We start from the raw sequence: 15,703 nt of genomic DNA, 5'->3' as shown, positions 1-15,703 counted from the left end.
ATCAAGGAGCTCTGTAGAACAGGGTTTGCCTCTGGGTCATATAGCCTATTCGTGACTTTTTCCCCAAAATGTTGCAATCAGCTAATAATCTATTCCATCATGAATTGACTACTGGATGCCATGTATGTACACAGGATGGCGATTTTGTGGGGAGGGAAAGGCAGAGCATTCTTATGACAAATATATGGAAAAGTGAGATGCATTTTTGCTAATTGGAGAAACTGCATAAAATGTCCTGAAGTAATAAATGATCAGAGGGAGTTATTGATCACTTAATTTTTATCTCGACTACTCGTATTTTTTTGTGATATTGGGTGACAGAATGGGTGATTGAGCACAACAATTAAAAGCACTTTTAGTCATAGCAGATGAACAAGGAGTTTGTTGCGAAATAGAAAGTAGTCCGATATACCTTGGTTGTCTCTGTTTTGTTCACCCAAGCAATACAATAATTTCTTGGACTCTAATCTTTGAACTATTGCATTCTGAAAACGGGTTTGAGAATGGTAATGTTTTGAGGTTGGGTGACATGTAAGTTTTATCTCTTTATTTAAATATTAAGGATTATATGTTTATATTGGGATTCCAGAAATAACTTAAGATGGAATGGAAAGGAATCAGCTTCTTGCAAAAGAATGCAAGTGGTGATTTTTAAAATTCACTGGAATGGCCCATTAATATGATTCGTGCCCAGAAGATTAGTTTTATCTACTGACAAAGTTTATGATCCCTTGACTTGTAAACTGAAGTACAAACCTTTCAGTATATTAAATATGTATATAAAACCTTTCAGTATATAAAATATATATACTATATAGCATACAGTGCCCTCCATAATGCTTGGGACAATGACCCATCATTTATTTATTTGAATTTTGTGCTCCACAATTTGTGATTTGTAGTAGAAAAAATCACATGTGGTTAAAGTGCACATAGTCAGATTTTAATAAAGGCCAATTTTATACATTTTGATTTCACCATGTAGAAATTACAGCAGTGTTTATACATAGTTCACACATTTTAGGGCACCATAATGTTTGGGACACAGCAATGTAATGTAAATGAAAGTAGTCATGTTTAGTATTTTGTTGCATATCCTTTGCATGCAATGACTGCTTGAAGTCTGCGGTTCATGGACATCACCAGTTGCTGGGTGTCTTCCCTGGTGATGCTCTGCCAGGCATGTACTGCAGCCATCTTTAGCTTATTTTCTATGTTTCTATGTCTAAGATCAGGCCACTCAAGAATTGACAATTTTGTAGCTTTGAAAAATTCCTTTGTTGCTTTAGCAGTGTTTTTGGGATCATTGTCTTTCTGTAGAATGAAACATAGAAACATAGAAAATAGGTGCAGGAGTAGGCCATTCGGCCCTTCGAGCCTGCACCGCCATTCAATATGATCATCGCTGATCATCCAACTCCGTATCCTGTACCTGCCTTCTCTCCATACCCCCTGATCTCTTTAGCCACAAGGGCCACATCTAACTCCCTCTTAAATATAGCCAATGAACTGGCCTCAACTACATTCTGTGGCAGAGAATTCCAGAGATTCACCACTCTCTGTGTAAAATATGTTTTTCTCATCTCAGTCCTAAAAGATTTCCCCTTTATCCTTAAACTGTGACCCCTTGTTCTGGACTTCCCCAACATCGGGAACAATCTTCCTGCATCTAGCCTGTCCAACCCCTTAAGAATGTTGTAAGTTTCTATAAGATCCCCCCTCAATCTTCTAAATTCTAGCGAGTACAAGCCGAGTCTATCCAGTCTTTCTTCATATGAAAGTCCTGACATCCCAGGAATCAATCTGGTGAACCTTCTCTCTACTTCCTCTATGGCAAGAATATCCTTCCTCAGATTAGGAGACCAAAACTGTACGCAATACTCCAGGTGTGGTCTCACCAAGACCCTGTACAACTGCAGTAGAACCTCCCTGCTCCTATACTCAAATCCTTTTGCTGTGAATGCTAACATACCATTCGCTTTCTTCACTGCCTGCTGCACCTGCATGCCTACTTTCAAGGACTGGTGTACCATGACACCCAGGTCTCGTTGCATCTCCCCTTTTCCTAATCGGCCACCATTCAGATAATAGTCTACTTTCCTGTTTTTGCCACCAAAGTGGATAACCTCACATTTATCCACATTATACTGCATCTGCTGCCATGCATTTGCCCACTCACCCAACCTATCCAAGTCACCTTGCAGCCTCCTAGCATCCTCCTCACAGCTAACACTGTCCCCCAGCTTCGTGTCATCCGCAAACTTGGAGATGTTGCATTCAATTCCCTCGTCCAAATCATTAATATACATTGTAAATAGCTGGGGTCCCAGCACTGAGCCTTGCGGTATCCCACTAGTCACTGCCTGCCATTGTGAAAAGGACCCGCGTACTCCTACTCTTTGCTTCCTGTCTGCCAGCCAGTTCTCTATCCACATCAATACTGAACCCCCAATACCGTGTGCTTTAAGTTTGTATACTAATCTCTTATGTGGGACCTTGTCGAAAGCTTTCTGAAAGTCCAGATATAACACATCCACTAGTTCTCCCTTATCCACTCTACTAGTTACATCCTCGAAAAATTCTATAAGATTCGTCAGACATGATTTACCTTTCATAAATCCATGCTGACTTTGTCCAATGATTTCACTACTTTCCAAATGTGCTGCTATTGAACTGCCGGGCCATTGAGTTTTGAGGCATTTGTTTGAACTTGAGCAGGTAGGATATGTCTATACACTTCAGAATTCATTATGCTAGTACCTACAGCAGTTGTATCATCAATGAAGATAAGTGAGTCAGTACCTTCAGCAACCATACATGCCAGGCCATAACACCCCCACCATCGTGTTTCACAGATGAGGTGGTATGCTTTGGATCTTGGGCAGTTTCTTCTCTCCATACTTTGCTCTTGCCATCACTCTGATTTAAGTTAATCTTCGTCTCATCTACCCACAAGACCTTTTTCTTGAATTCTTCTAAGTACTTCTTGGCAAACTGTAACCTGGCCATCCTATTTTTGCAGTGAAGCAGTGGTTTGCATCTTGCAGTTTCTGTTCATGAAGTCTTCTGCAGACAGTTGTTGTCATTAACAAATCTACACCTGACTCCTGAAGAGTGATTTCTGATCTGTCGGACTGGTGTTTGGGGATTTCTCTTGATTATAACTCACCAGTGCTCTCTTTCTTCTTAATGATTTCAACCAGATGATTTTGGTTCGCCAAAGTTTTGGCTGATGTCTCTAACAGTTTTATTCTTGTTTCTCAGTCTCATAATGGCTTCTTTGACTTTCATTGGCACAATTTTGGTCCTCGTGTTGATAAACAGCAATAAAAGTTTCCAAGGGTGATGGAAAGACTGGAGGAAAGATTAGGTGCTGAGAGCTCTCTTATACCTGCATGAAGGAGGCATTTAAACACACCTGAGCAAATCTGACAATGTGCACTTTAACCACATGTGATTTTTTTCTTTTGTCAAAAGCCTCAATTTATTTATCTTGTGTGAAGGAGATGGCTATGGTAAAACATTTCCATTTGTCTATTGTTGAGGAAGATAGTTAGGGGGGGAGCGATTCATGGGAGGGAGTAGGTGGGATGACAGATGGAATCTACACTCTTTCAAAGCAGTTTCTTTAGCACAGGATTGTTATTAATAGGAAGAAAGTACCCAACAATATAAATGTCATTTTGCACGATGAGTTAAACCATAAACTGCTATTTTAAAATATTCACTGTTTGAAAGGCAATTATTGCACTATGAAGTGTGAGTTGCTGTTGCTAATGTAAACTCTAAACATTGGTTTCAGTGCACTCCATTATATTACAAAGTTTGGGATAGTAAAGTTATTGCGCTTATTTGGTTCTCGATTATTTAACGTGATCTTTGTGAGTAGAGTATTTTTGAATTTGTATACTTGAGAACTTTTTTTGGAAGGTTTTTTGCTGACACAGTTCCACTATTTTAACAGGACAAGTAACAAAATTGCCGAACTGTATTACTCCATGACTTTGGAAGATTATGGTTTAGTGAAAACACAACATATCACTGTGTCTGATTCTTCGCAGGTAAGCACATGTTATCATTGCACGACTTCAAGCCTGACATTTTGATTATGAACTGGATAGATTCATTTTGATCTGCATTTCTTAAATACTGTTGTGTTGCCAGCTCAGCACACATAGAAACATAGAAAATAGGTGCAGGAGTAGGCCATTCGGCCCTTCGAGCCTGCACCGCCATTCAATATGATCATGGCTGATCATCCAACTCAGTATCCTGTACCTGCCTTCTCTCAATACCCCCTGATCTCTTTAGCCACAAGGGCCACATCTAACTCTCTTAAATATAGCCAATGAACTGGCCTTAACTACCTTCTGTGGCAGAGAATTCTAGAGATTCACCACTCTCTGTGTGAAAAATGTTTTCCTTATAATTTTAAATGACTCTGGTTGTCACTAAAATGAGAATTTGCTATTGTCTGTAAACTTAGAACAAATTGGAATAAATTGCTGCCCATATGTCTGCACTAAACCTATCCATTTGGGAGAGCAGTATTCTGCCACTGTGTTTTCTCAGTTTTCATGTACTTTATTTCAAGTTTTCTCATAGATGGAGATCATTTTGCGTATGATGTATGACAGCTCTATCCATTCTCTTGTCCCATTCTCATTAATTTCCATGTTACATTATCTTTCATGCCCGACTCCAAACCCTTGATTTTCCTGCCAGCCTACTGTGTAGACAATGAACTACCAGCATGCCTTTGAGATGTGTGAGAAAACCAGAGCAACTGGTGGAGAACCATATGTGTACTGGGAGAGCATGCAAACTCCAACACAATAATATTCACTCTTTGGAAATGTTCTGCGGAAATAAATAAATATAAAATACGAAGGGGATATCAATTTTAAGTTTTAATCATTCAAGACTGCAGGACAATAATATGACATCACTGTGTTGACAGTTTGGTGGTTGCAGCCGAGTCCTTCCTTTGCCAGTCCATATATGTGTCTGAGTGCAGCACTGCTGTCCTCTTTGTCTGCAAGGTATATTCTCTGCACTTCATTGGGGAAGCTTACGTTCACAAGGCCAGCTGGTTCCATAAAGTAATCCCATATCATCACATTTTAATATTCCTGAATTCCTACACCACCTTCCTCTCCTGAACGCTGCTCCTCAAACCCCATAGTTTCCCTGGTATTGCCACTTCCTAAGCCCTTTTCTGCCTCGGAAATGAAGAGCACAACGATTTGCTCAGAGATACAGTGTGGAAACGGGCCCTTCGGCCCACTGAGTCCATGCCGACCATCGATCACCCGTAGATCAGTTCTATTTTATCCCACATTTGCATCCTACAGACTAGGGGCAATTTGCAAAAGCCAATTAACCTACAAACCTGCACACTTTGGACTGTGGGAGGAAACTAGAGCACCTGATCGCGCAATCATAGGGAGAACATACAAATTCTGCACTGACAACACCCGTAGGCATGATCAAACATGGGTCTTTGGTGCTGTGAACCAGCACCTCCACCAGCTGTTCCAATATGTCGGCATTTGTCCATCCTCTAATTTCACTTCACCTAACCTGTTAAATAATGGTTGTGGGTCATTTTGTTATTAAAATGACAATCATAGAGTCATACAGCATCGATACAAGCATTTCAACCCAAATTGTCCATGCCAGCCAAGATAATAATAATAATAATAATAAATGTTATTTATGGGTGCCTTTCAAGAGTCTCAAGGACACCTTACAAAAATTTAGCAGGTAGAGGAAAAACATGTAAGGGGAATGAAATAAATAGTAGAGACATGACTAGTACACAAATTAAAGACAGAATTCAATTCAAAACACAATATGAGGCAATTCATGCACAGATGAAAAGGGAGGGGGACGTGGGGCTAAGGATAGGCAGAGGAGAAGAGATGGGTCTTGAGGCGGGACTGGAAGATGGTGAGGGACACGGAATTGCGGATCAGTTGGGGAGGGAGTTCCAGAGCCTGGGAGCTGCCCTGGAGAAGGCTCTGTCCCCAAAACTGTGGAGGTTGAACTTGTGGATGGAGAGGAGACCGGCTGATGTGGATCTGAGGGACCGTGAGGGTTGGTAGGGGGAGAGGAGGTCAGTGAGATATGGGGGGGCCAGATGGTGGAGGGCTTTGTAGGTGATGCCCCATCTAAGATAGTCTCATTTGCCTGTTTGGCCCAAATCTCTCCAAACATTTCCTATCCATGTACCTGTCCAAGTGTCCTGTAAATGCTGTTATGCTACATGCAGCAACCACCTCTCTGGTAGCTTATTTCATATATCTACCATCCTCTGAGTGGAAAAAACCTAATATGAGAGAAAAACATCCTAAAGAAACACATCTGCTTCGCATTAAGTAGGAAAAGGATTCTGCATTACAGAAAATTGTGCGAAGAATAGTTTTCTCGAAATGCAACCCCTCTGAAATGTGAGGGTTGTTTGTCTTTGGGGTACGGATCAAATCACTGCGACGGAACATCACCATCGGTGTTTTGTGCTCTCTGTTCCAAATTAGTTTTGACACAAAAATGTGATAAGGAAATTTGAATGGGAAGGAAGGTCTTAATCAATGACTCGAGTCAAATGTGGCACAAAGTAAATAAAGGGAAATCTTAAAGGAATTATAAGGACCATTGACTTATCATCAATATAATTTAGACTTTGAATATGCACTAGATTCTAAAGTTGGTTTAAAGATTCTTCTTACCTTTTGAGTAATTCACATTTTGGAATAAGGGTGTTTATTTTTAAATTTAAGAAATAGGGCCTGTCTCACTTATCATTACTTCACTGTAGAAGAAAATTATTAATAGGCATATGGCATATTCTTAGGTTTTGCAAGAACATCTATGGCAATGAATAGAAACTGATGTTACATTGTTTAACAATGTTTATTGCATCAGTTAATGCAAAGCTGTATTAACAGTGTTGTTTCAGTTCAGTGTTAAGCAGATTACAAAGCTTTTTGAAAAGGATAGTTTGGGTAGATAACCAGGTTTAGGTGGATTCCAACTGCTAAAATTCAAAACAAAATGATGGAATATTGACACAAAAAAACAGGGCTGGGGCTACTTGGCAGGCCAGGCATCTGAATTGAGGAATTGTGTATTTAAGATCGAAATCTGGAAGAATGTTTTTCCATTTCAAATGTTTCAGAAATTTGTAATTTCTCAAAAATACTAAAATAATTGTGGTTCCAAGGGTGAGATTTTTTTAATCAATAAATGAACAAGCCTGATTTAATAAATTGAGATGCAGAGTGGCTACACTGGAATAGAATTGTGGCACAGTCTCATAGTTCAGAATGACCTACTCCTACTTATGGGTAAATCATGATCTGCTTAGAGCAGAAATTTTCTGTGTTAATTTGGTGAATATCTGTTTAACATTAGAGCGCAAATATTGGACTACAACAACCATCTGATCTTCCAACTAAGCCAGTTCAGGCTTCGGAGTTAGTCGCTGATACTGAGCCACGTGAGACAATGGAATATAAAGCGGCCTTTGAGTTGGAAATGTGGAAAGAAATGCAAGAAAATTTGTTTGAGAACCAGGTAAATGCTTTTCTGCATCAAAGCAAATATTAAAGGACAACTGGCTTTCTGTTCAAAGTATACTTAAATTGTTCTGTAAATAATTTCATCGCATCAAAATATATATATATATATATATATATATATATATATATATATATATATATATATATATATATATATATATATATATATATATATATATATGTGTGTGTGTGTGTATATATATATATATATATATATATATATATATATATATATAATTCAGTTCATGTTTTTTTTTTAATTAAATATGTCTGCAATATAGAAAAGTTAAATATTTTGGAATCCTTTTACTTTTTAGTCCTTGTGATTAATTGCTTAAACGGTTTTTCTGAACAAAATACAATCTTTTTATTTATAGTTATAGTATAAATACTACATTTTTTGTGAATGAGATGTATTGTTTTTTTAACCCATAGTTGAAACAAAAAGAGCTGGCACATATGCAGACCCTTGGTGATGAATGGAAGAGGAGAGACAGAGAGAGGGAAGCTCTTGTGAAGAAAAAGGTAAGGAAGGGAGGAGAGAGTTGTGTGGTGGCAAAGTCGTTTTATTCTGGTTCCTTGCACTGATCTGCATTTTCATAGTTTTAAAGGTTTGGTACAATTTTACTGTCAATGTTAACCAACATTACAAGAATACTGTGTTTTATAAACAGTTGCTTTCCCAACCTAACTTGAATGGCTTATGCAAAGGAATGCTGGAGGTAGCAATTGTGAGGAGGTGTGGTATTCATTTTCCACTTACAGTGCCCTCCATAATGTTTGGGACAAAGACCCATCATTTATTTATTTGCCTCTGTAATCCACAATTTGAGATTTGTAATAGAAAACATCACATGTGATTAAAGTGTGCATTGTCAGATTTATACATTTTGGTTTCACCATTTAGAAATTACAGCAGTGTTTATACATAGTCCCCCCATTTCAGGGCACCATAATGTTTAGGACACAGCAATGTCATGTAAATGAAAGTAGTCATGTTTAGTATTTTGTTGCATATCCTTTGCTTGCAATGACTGCTTGAAGTCTGCGATTCATGGACATCACCAGTTGCTGGGTGTCTTCTCTGGTGATGCTCTGCCTGGCCTGTATTGCAGCCATCTTTAGCTTATGCTTGTTTTGGGGGCGAGTCCCCTTCAGTTTTCTCTTCAGCATATAAAAGGCATGGTCAATTGGGTTCGCTTGGCCACTCAAGAATTGACCATTTCCTACCTTTTAAAAACTCCTTTGTTGCTTTAGCAGTATGTTTGGGATCATTGTCTTGCTGTAGAATGAACCGCCGGCCAATGAGTTTTGACCGAGCAGATAGGATGTGTTTATACACTTCAGAATTAACTATGCTGCTACCATCAGCAGTTGTATCATCAATGAAGATAAGTGAGCCAGTACCTTCAGCAGTCATGTATGCCCAGGCCATAACATCCCCACCACTGTGTTTCACAGATGTGGTTGTATGCTTTGGATCTTGGGCAGTTATTTCTCTCCTCCATACATTGCTCTTGTCATCACTCTGATATGTTAATCTTCGTCTCATTTGTCCACAAGATCTCTTTTAAGTACTTCTTGGCAAACTGTAACCCGGCCATCCTATTTTTGCGGCTAACCATTGGTTTGCATCTTGCAGTGCAGCCTCTGTATTTCTGTTCATGAAGTCTTCTGCTGACAGGTTATTACCAAATCCACACCTGACCTGAAGAGTGTTTCTGATCTGTCGGACAGGTGTTTGAAGATTTTTCTTTATTATAGAGAGAATTCTTCTGTCATCAGCTGTGGAGGTCTTCCTTGGCCTGCCAGTCCCTTTGCGATTAGTAAGCTCACCAGTGCTCTCTTTCTCCTTGATGATGTTCCAAACAGTTGATTTTGGTAAGCCTAATGTTTGGCTGATGTCTCGAACAGTTTTATTCCTGTTTCTCAGTCTCATAATGGCTTATTTGACTTTCATTGGGATAACTTTGGTCCTCATGTTGATAAACAGTAATAAAAGTTTCCAAAGGTGATGGAAAGACTGGAGGAAAGACTAGGTGCTGAGAGCTTTCTTATACCTGCATTAAGGAGGCAATTAAACACACCTGAGCAATTACAAACACCTGTGATGCCATGTGCCCCGAACATTATGGTGCCCTGAAATGGGGGGACTATGTATAAACACAGCTGTAATTTCAACATGGTGAACCCAAAATGTATAAAAATGGCCTATAATAAAATCTGACAATGTGCAACTTTAAATTGTGGAGTACAGGTGCAAATAAATAAATGACGGATCTTTGCCCCAAACATTATGGAGGGCACTGTATTCTCAACAGCAGCAGGTGAATAAAACGTATTCAATGCATTATGAATTAGGGACTATGCTGGGTGGTCGTATAGACATTGCTGTATGAGTTCATCAGGGTAATGTCCAAAAGGGAAACCTTAACCATGTAGCCATGTTATTGATAATGCCGTTGATTGTCAAGAACTGCAACATCAATATCTGAGTGGAGATATTCACTTGTCCAGCTCAAGATATTAGAACTAGTAGACTTGCTCAGCCTTGCTGCCACCTCGCAGTTATATTTATATTTTCCTCTGAGCGCGTGGATTTCTTCAGGCTATTTTGGTTTCGTCTCAGAATACATGTTGGTAGGTTAATGGTCTACGATAAATTGCCACATATGCATGATGGTAAGTTTTAGAATCCAGGGAACGTTAATGGGAATGTGTGAAGAATAGAATGTAATTGGTGCAAAGGAGTGCTTGATAGTGAGTTTATAGTTAGTGGGATGAAAAGCCTGTTTCCATACTCTTGACATATCTGGATTAGCCATAAAAAGGTGGTGACTGCAAAAGCAGATCAATAAGTGTTATCTTACAGTGATTGGTGTGCAACTTCCCATCTTTAAAGCATTTCCTCAAAGTGCAAGGTTCAAGCCAGGAATGTGATGGACTATTCGCCAGCTGCCCAGGTAAATGCAGCTCCATTAGAAATTGTGAACCATGACACCATCCGCACAGACCTGACATCCTATCCACCGCCATAAACATGGATTGTGACTTAATTATTCACAATTTACAAAATATTCTATAGTTACTTGCCTGGGTTACTCTGAGAACACCTTCCAAATCCATGACGTTACCACCATGGAATGCAAGGGCAGTAGATACATGGGAACACTGCCAGGTACAGTTTTTTAATGAGGTTTAAAAGCTATCCTAATGTATAAATCTATCACTGTTACTTCATCAACGCTGGGTCTAAATCTTGGAACACCGTAACCATAAAGCAGGGAATAACATTACCAGGATGGTGTGGTTGCAGAAGGCAAATCACTGCTACATAAGGACTATTAGAGATGGTCAATAAACATGTTATCAGTATGAAACACATTCTGTAAATAAATAATGACAAGCATGGACATTTCATAATTAAAATAATTACATTAATAAAATTCATTTTTTAGAAAGGCGTATTGCAATGTGTTTTGTGGATTGTATTTGCTATTGGAAAGGATTTCTACATCTGCATATCTTCATGATGACAGGTGGTTGAATATGCTGCACTGGAGGAACAACTACAAAAAACTTTGGCAGATTTGGAAGAAAGAGAGCGCCACCTTGGTAATGGTGAAATAGAGGTAATTGTATTTAAATTTATTTTCTGCACTACTGAACATGATAAAAGCCTTTCTATGAGTAAATGCCGCTTTATTGTCAGATGTACATAAGTAGTGAAATTCTTTATTTTTCCATACAGTTCAGTGACAATCCTACAGTATGTAGCAATGTTACAAAATTTTGAGATTTAAAAAATCAAGTCTGTAATTTATCCCATCAGATAAAGCATAAAAATAAGTTTAATTTGACACCTAATTCACTTTCATATCTCAAGTATTTAAAAAGTTATGGCCATTTTCATACTCGGAAATGAGCATCTTGTTCCCTATTGATTTTCTATGGACATAACAAAAAAGTTGTGATCGTGAACAGTCAAAAGCCCATAACTTTCTTAAAAATTAAGAGAACTGAATGAAATTTTCAGTTATCATAGATTGAAGCATTCTGAAACAAATATAAAATAATCTTACTTGGATGACCTGAAATTAAAGCATATAATTAGTTAGTTACCTAATTGTAGCTAATTTCAGACTTCAATTACTAGATCTAAACATCTATCCATTTCTTAATAAATGATTAACATTTTTAAATAGCCTAAATGTCCAAATAATATTCACAAATAATTCACAATAAAACATGATTTTTAAATCTCATTTACATTAATTTATAGGCCAAATGGAAGGAATTCAGTGTTCAATTGCTGTAAATAAATGCCCATTAAAATCAGCTTTCCAGTGGGTCTCTGTGGAACGCGCTGGTTTAGAACGTTCACATTGCGGTAGATTTGTGCCCCAAATGCCCAGAAAAATACTGCGCGATATAATGGGCCCAAAATGAGCTACTCGCAATATTAAACTTTGTATAAAGGGATCTTTAGAAGCCCTTTTTAATGTAAAAATATACAACCTACCTTCTGTGGTTTGCTTTATGAGACCCTGCGGTTGCTGGCGGTCGCGGGTTTAGAGATTGATTTTTAAACTACTATAACTATTATTCAAGGCCTTTAAACCTAATAATAGCTTTTGCGACGGGGTCTTCCAGCGATTTTTCGTTAATAATTAACTAGGCTGAACATCTTCGATTTGAACAGCCTAGAGAAAATCGCGTTTTAAACCCGCCCCCTCTAAACGGCGCCAAAATCGCGCACACCCGCAGCGGCAGATTTTCAAAGACGCTTCAGGTAGGCTTTGCAACATACCTACAGTATGCATTACGGTGCAGGCGCCTAAAACCATGATTTAGGCGCCATCTTGTACCCTTCAAGTTCGCTAATTTAAAAATAGTGTTAGTCTTAATGTCCATCAAGGTCCATTATCCTGACGGCGGCACCATGTCAGAGTTGCAGGGGTCGGCCTGGCGATGTGTCCTTGTCTTCCACTAGCTCTATTATGATCATGGTGGACCAATTATATGTGCAGTTTTATTTTGAAATGTGATATCTTGGGAGCAAGAAGGTTACTGTTGTAGGGAATTATAGTGACATTAAAATTAGATTTATTCTATATTTCCTTTTCTCCTATAAAAAAGGCCTTGTTGATAGTAGGTGGGGGTCTTCTGTATATTTGCCTAGCATGAAGGAAGAGCAATATATGCCTAGGTCAACAAGATGCATCGTATGAATCTTTTGTTCCAGTGGTGTTGCTGCTTTTGAACTCAAGTAATTTTAAAACGACATAGTGGAATTTGCTGCTGTAATCCAGTAGTGAGTTGCTGTAATCTAATGTATCGTGAAAGGGATTGAAGCTTATGTAAGGGCACTAATGAAATGAACTGCTCCCTTCTGGATATTGGAATTTCTGAATGCTGCATTTCTTGGGCTTACCAGATAATTGAGTAATAGTCCCTCTCGGTTTTGATTAGAGATGGGTAGAGCAAACCTGAAGAGTTTGGGGCTAGGTCACTTGTCTGCCTCCTCAACCTCTCGGTACAAGACCTGCACCTAAAATTAATTGTAGATGTTGTCAGTGCAGAGCAGAATGTAGGAGAGTGGCCATTAGAACTTGTGAAGGAATTAATAATGTCAACTGCGGCCCAACAATATCCAAAAACACAATAAGCTGGAGTAATTTAGCAGGGCAGGCAGCATCTCTGTTGAGAAGAAACGGGTGATGTTTCGGGTCGAGACCCTTCTTGAGACCTCTCTCCAACAATATCCGCAATCAGTTTGAGCTAGGATGCCGTTTGAATCCATTGAAACTTTGCCCTGTGCTCTTGTCAATGAACAGTTTGGGAATTGTCACTGAGTCTCTACTTAGGAGTTATTGAAACTGTCAACTCGTACAGTTTCACAACCCTCCAAATCTTTGTTTTTCTGTCATTCTGACCACTTGTAAATTCACTCCGCCATTAATAGTTATAGAATCAATGAGAATTAATTAACCATTTCTTGATGATCAAGTTGATAAAGAAAACCATTTGGATATTTTTAGTTTTCAAGGTTTTTGGTTTCATAAACATTTGTTTTGTTGGCATTCAATGACAGAACTAGCAAAATATTGCAGATGCTGGAAATCTGAAAGAAAAACCCAAGTAAACTGTTCTGATGACAGACTTTTGTTTCTCTACAGATGCAACGTGACCTAAATATATCCAGCCTTTTGTATTTTTATTTCAGTATTTGAACTGGAAATGCAGTTTTGAGTTGAATTTCAAGCTGTCCTGAGGCTTCCTCTTGTTTGTTTTGTGAGAGGGAAGAAGAATAGGAATCTTTGTTTGGAATCTGTGATTGGAATTTGCAGTTTTTGAAGATTATTTATCTATTTGGGAATGTGTAAACATACTGCATATTATAACTATTCTATCAGGGCGACATTTCAAAGTAAACTCTTGACATTATTCTGTGTAAAGCTGCAGAGACTGCGGAAAGAATTACAAGATGATCACGATCGGAAGTTGCGCGAAATGCAAGACACCACACGACGCTCCACTACAGATGCTACCCATCAGGTGGAATTGGAAAGGTTGAAGTTCAATCAGTTGCAAGACGATAAGTTGCGTTTGCAGCAGCAAGTAAGGAAAATAAGTAATAAACAAAGGCAAAATGAAGTCTTAATGATCTAATGGTGTGAAGGTTCTTTATTATGTTCATCCAGCTTTCTTGTTAAGCACAACATTTTAATTTTGTCTTATCTCTGTCTTTGACAGTAGTAATCATAGGATACAGTATTTCTGGAAATTTTCATTTTGTTTACATTCAATTTGTCTTGTTATTTATCAGATCATAGCATCAGGGATCCACATCTGAAATGCCTTTTCACTTCTACATCTGATTTCCAGAATGCAGTTTACTGACCACATTTCATTGTACTTCTGATCTTTAAGTTCTCCAAGACTGCTGTTTGACAATAATCCCACAATTTCTGAGCTACAGTGCTCTCCAGAATATTTGGGACAAAGGCCCATCATTTATTTATTTGCATCTGTACTCCACAATTTGAGATTTGTAATAGAAAACATCACATGTGGTTAAAACCCACATTGTCAGATTTTATTAAACATAGATAAAAACGTAGAAAATAGGTTCAGGAGTAGGCTATTCGGCCCTTCGAGCCTGCACCGCCATTCAATACGATCATGGCTGATCATCCAACTCAGTATCCTGTACCTGCCTTCTTTCCATACCCCCTGATCCCTTTAGCCACAATGGCCACATCTAACTCCCTCTTAAATATAGCCAATGAGCTGGCCTCAACTACCTTCTGTGGCAGAGAATTCCAGAGATTCACCACTCTCTGTGTGAAAAATGTTTTTCTCATCTCGGTCATTAAGGCCATTTTTATACAGATTGGTTTCACCATGCAGAAATTACAGCTGTGTTTATACATAGTCCCCCCATTTCAGGGCACCATAATATTTGGGACACATGGCTTCACAGGTGCTTGTAATTTCTCAGGTATATTTAATTGCCTCCTTAATGCAGGTATAAGAGAGATCTCAGCACCTTGTCTTTCCATCACCTTTGGAAACTTTTATTGCAGTTTATCAACATGAGGACCAATGAAAGTCAAAGAAACCATTATGAGACTGAGGAACAAGAATAAAACTGAGAAACAAGAATAAAAATCCACAAACACCTGTCTGACAGATCCTAAATACGCTTCAGGAGTCAGATGTGGATTTGTCAATGGCCACAGTCCGCAGAAGACTTAATGAACAGAAATACAGAGGCTACACTGCAAGAGGCAAACCACTGGTTAGCCTCAAAAATTGGAAAGTGGACAGATGAGAGGAAGATTCACTTATATCAGAGTGATAGCAAGAGCAAATTATGGAGGAGAGAAGGAACTGCCCAAGATCCAAAGCATACCACCTCATCTGTGAAACACAGTGGTGGGGGTGTTATGGCATGGGCATGCTGAAGGTACTGCCTCACTTATCTTCATTAATGATACAACTGCTGATGGCAGTAGCATAATGAATTCTGAAGTGCATAGACACATCATTTCTGCTCAAGTTCAAACAAATGCCTCAAAACTCATTGGCTGGCGATTCATTCTACAGCAAGACAA

The 15,703-nt window shown here is 38.7% G+C and overlaps 1 protein-coding gene across 1 annotated transcript in view; it reads left to right on the top strand.

Annotated features, from left to right (window-relative positions):
• Positions 1-15,703, top strand: part of cep120 (centrosomal protein 120) — a 110,535-nt gene that overhangs the window by 50,548 nt on the left and 44,284 nt on the right. The window contains exons 12-16 of the mRNA XM_033017511.1: positions 3,965-4,061; positions 7,417-7,578; positions 8,019-8,108; positions 11,123-11,215; positions 14,043-14,204. Of these exons, the coding sequence (XP_032873402.1) occupies positions 3,965-4,061; positions 7,417-7,578; positions 8,019-8,108; positions 11,123-11,215; positions 14,043-14,204 (604 nt within the window). The remainder of the gene's footprint in view (positions 1-3,964; positions 4,062-7,416; positions 7,579-8,018; positions 8,109-11,122; positions 11,216-14,042; positions 14,205-15,703) is intronic.

Source organism: Amblyraja radiata, chromosome 3 (genome assembly GCF_010909765.2).
Source record: "Amblyraja radiata isolate CabotCenter1 chromosome 3, sAmbRad1.1.pri, whole genome shotgun sequence".
Taxonomy (NCBI): Eukaryota; Metazoa; Chordata; class Chondrichthyes; order Rajiformes; family Rajidae; genus Amblyraja; species Amblyraja radiata.
The sequence above is the reverse complement of the archived record's forward strand: the minus strand, read 5'-3'. Positions and strand labels throughout refer to the sequence as shown.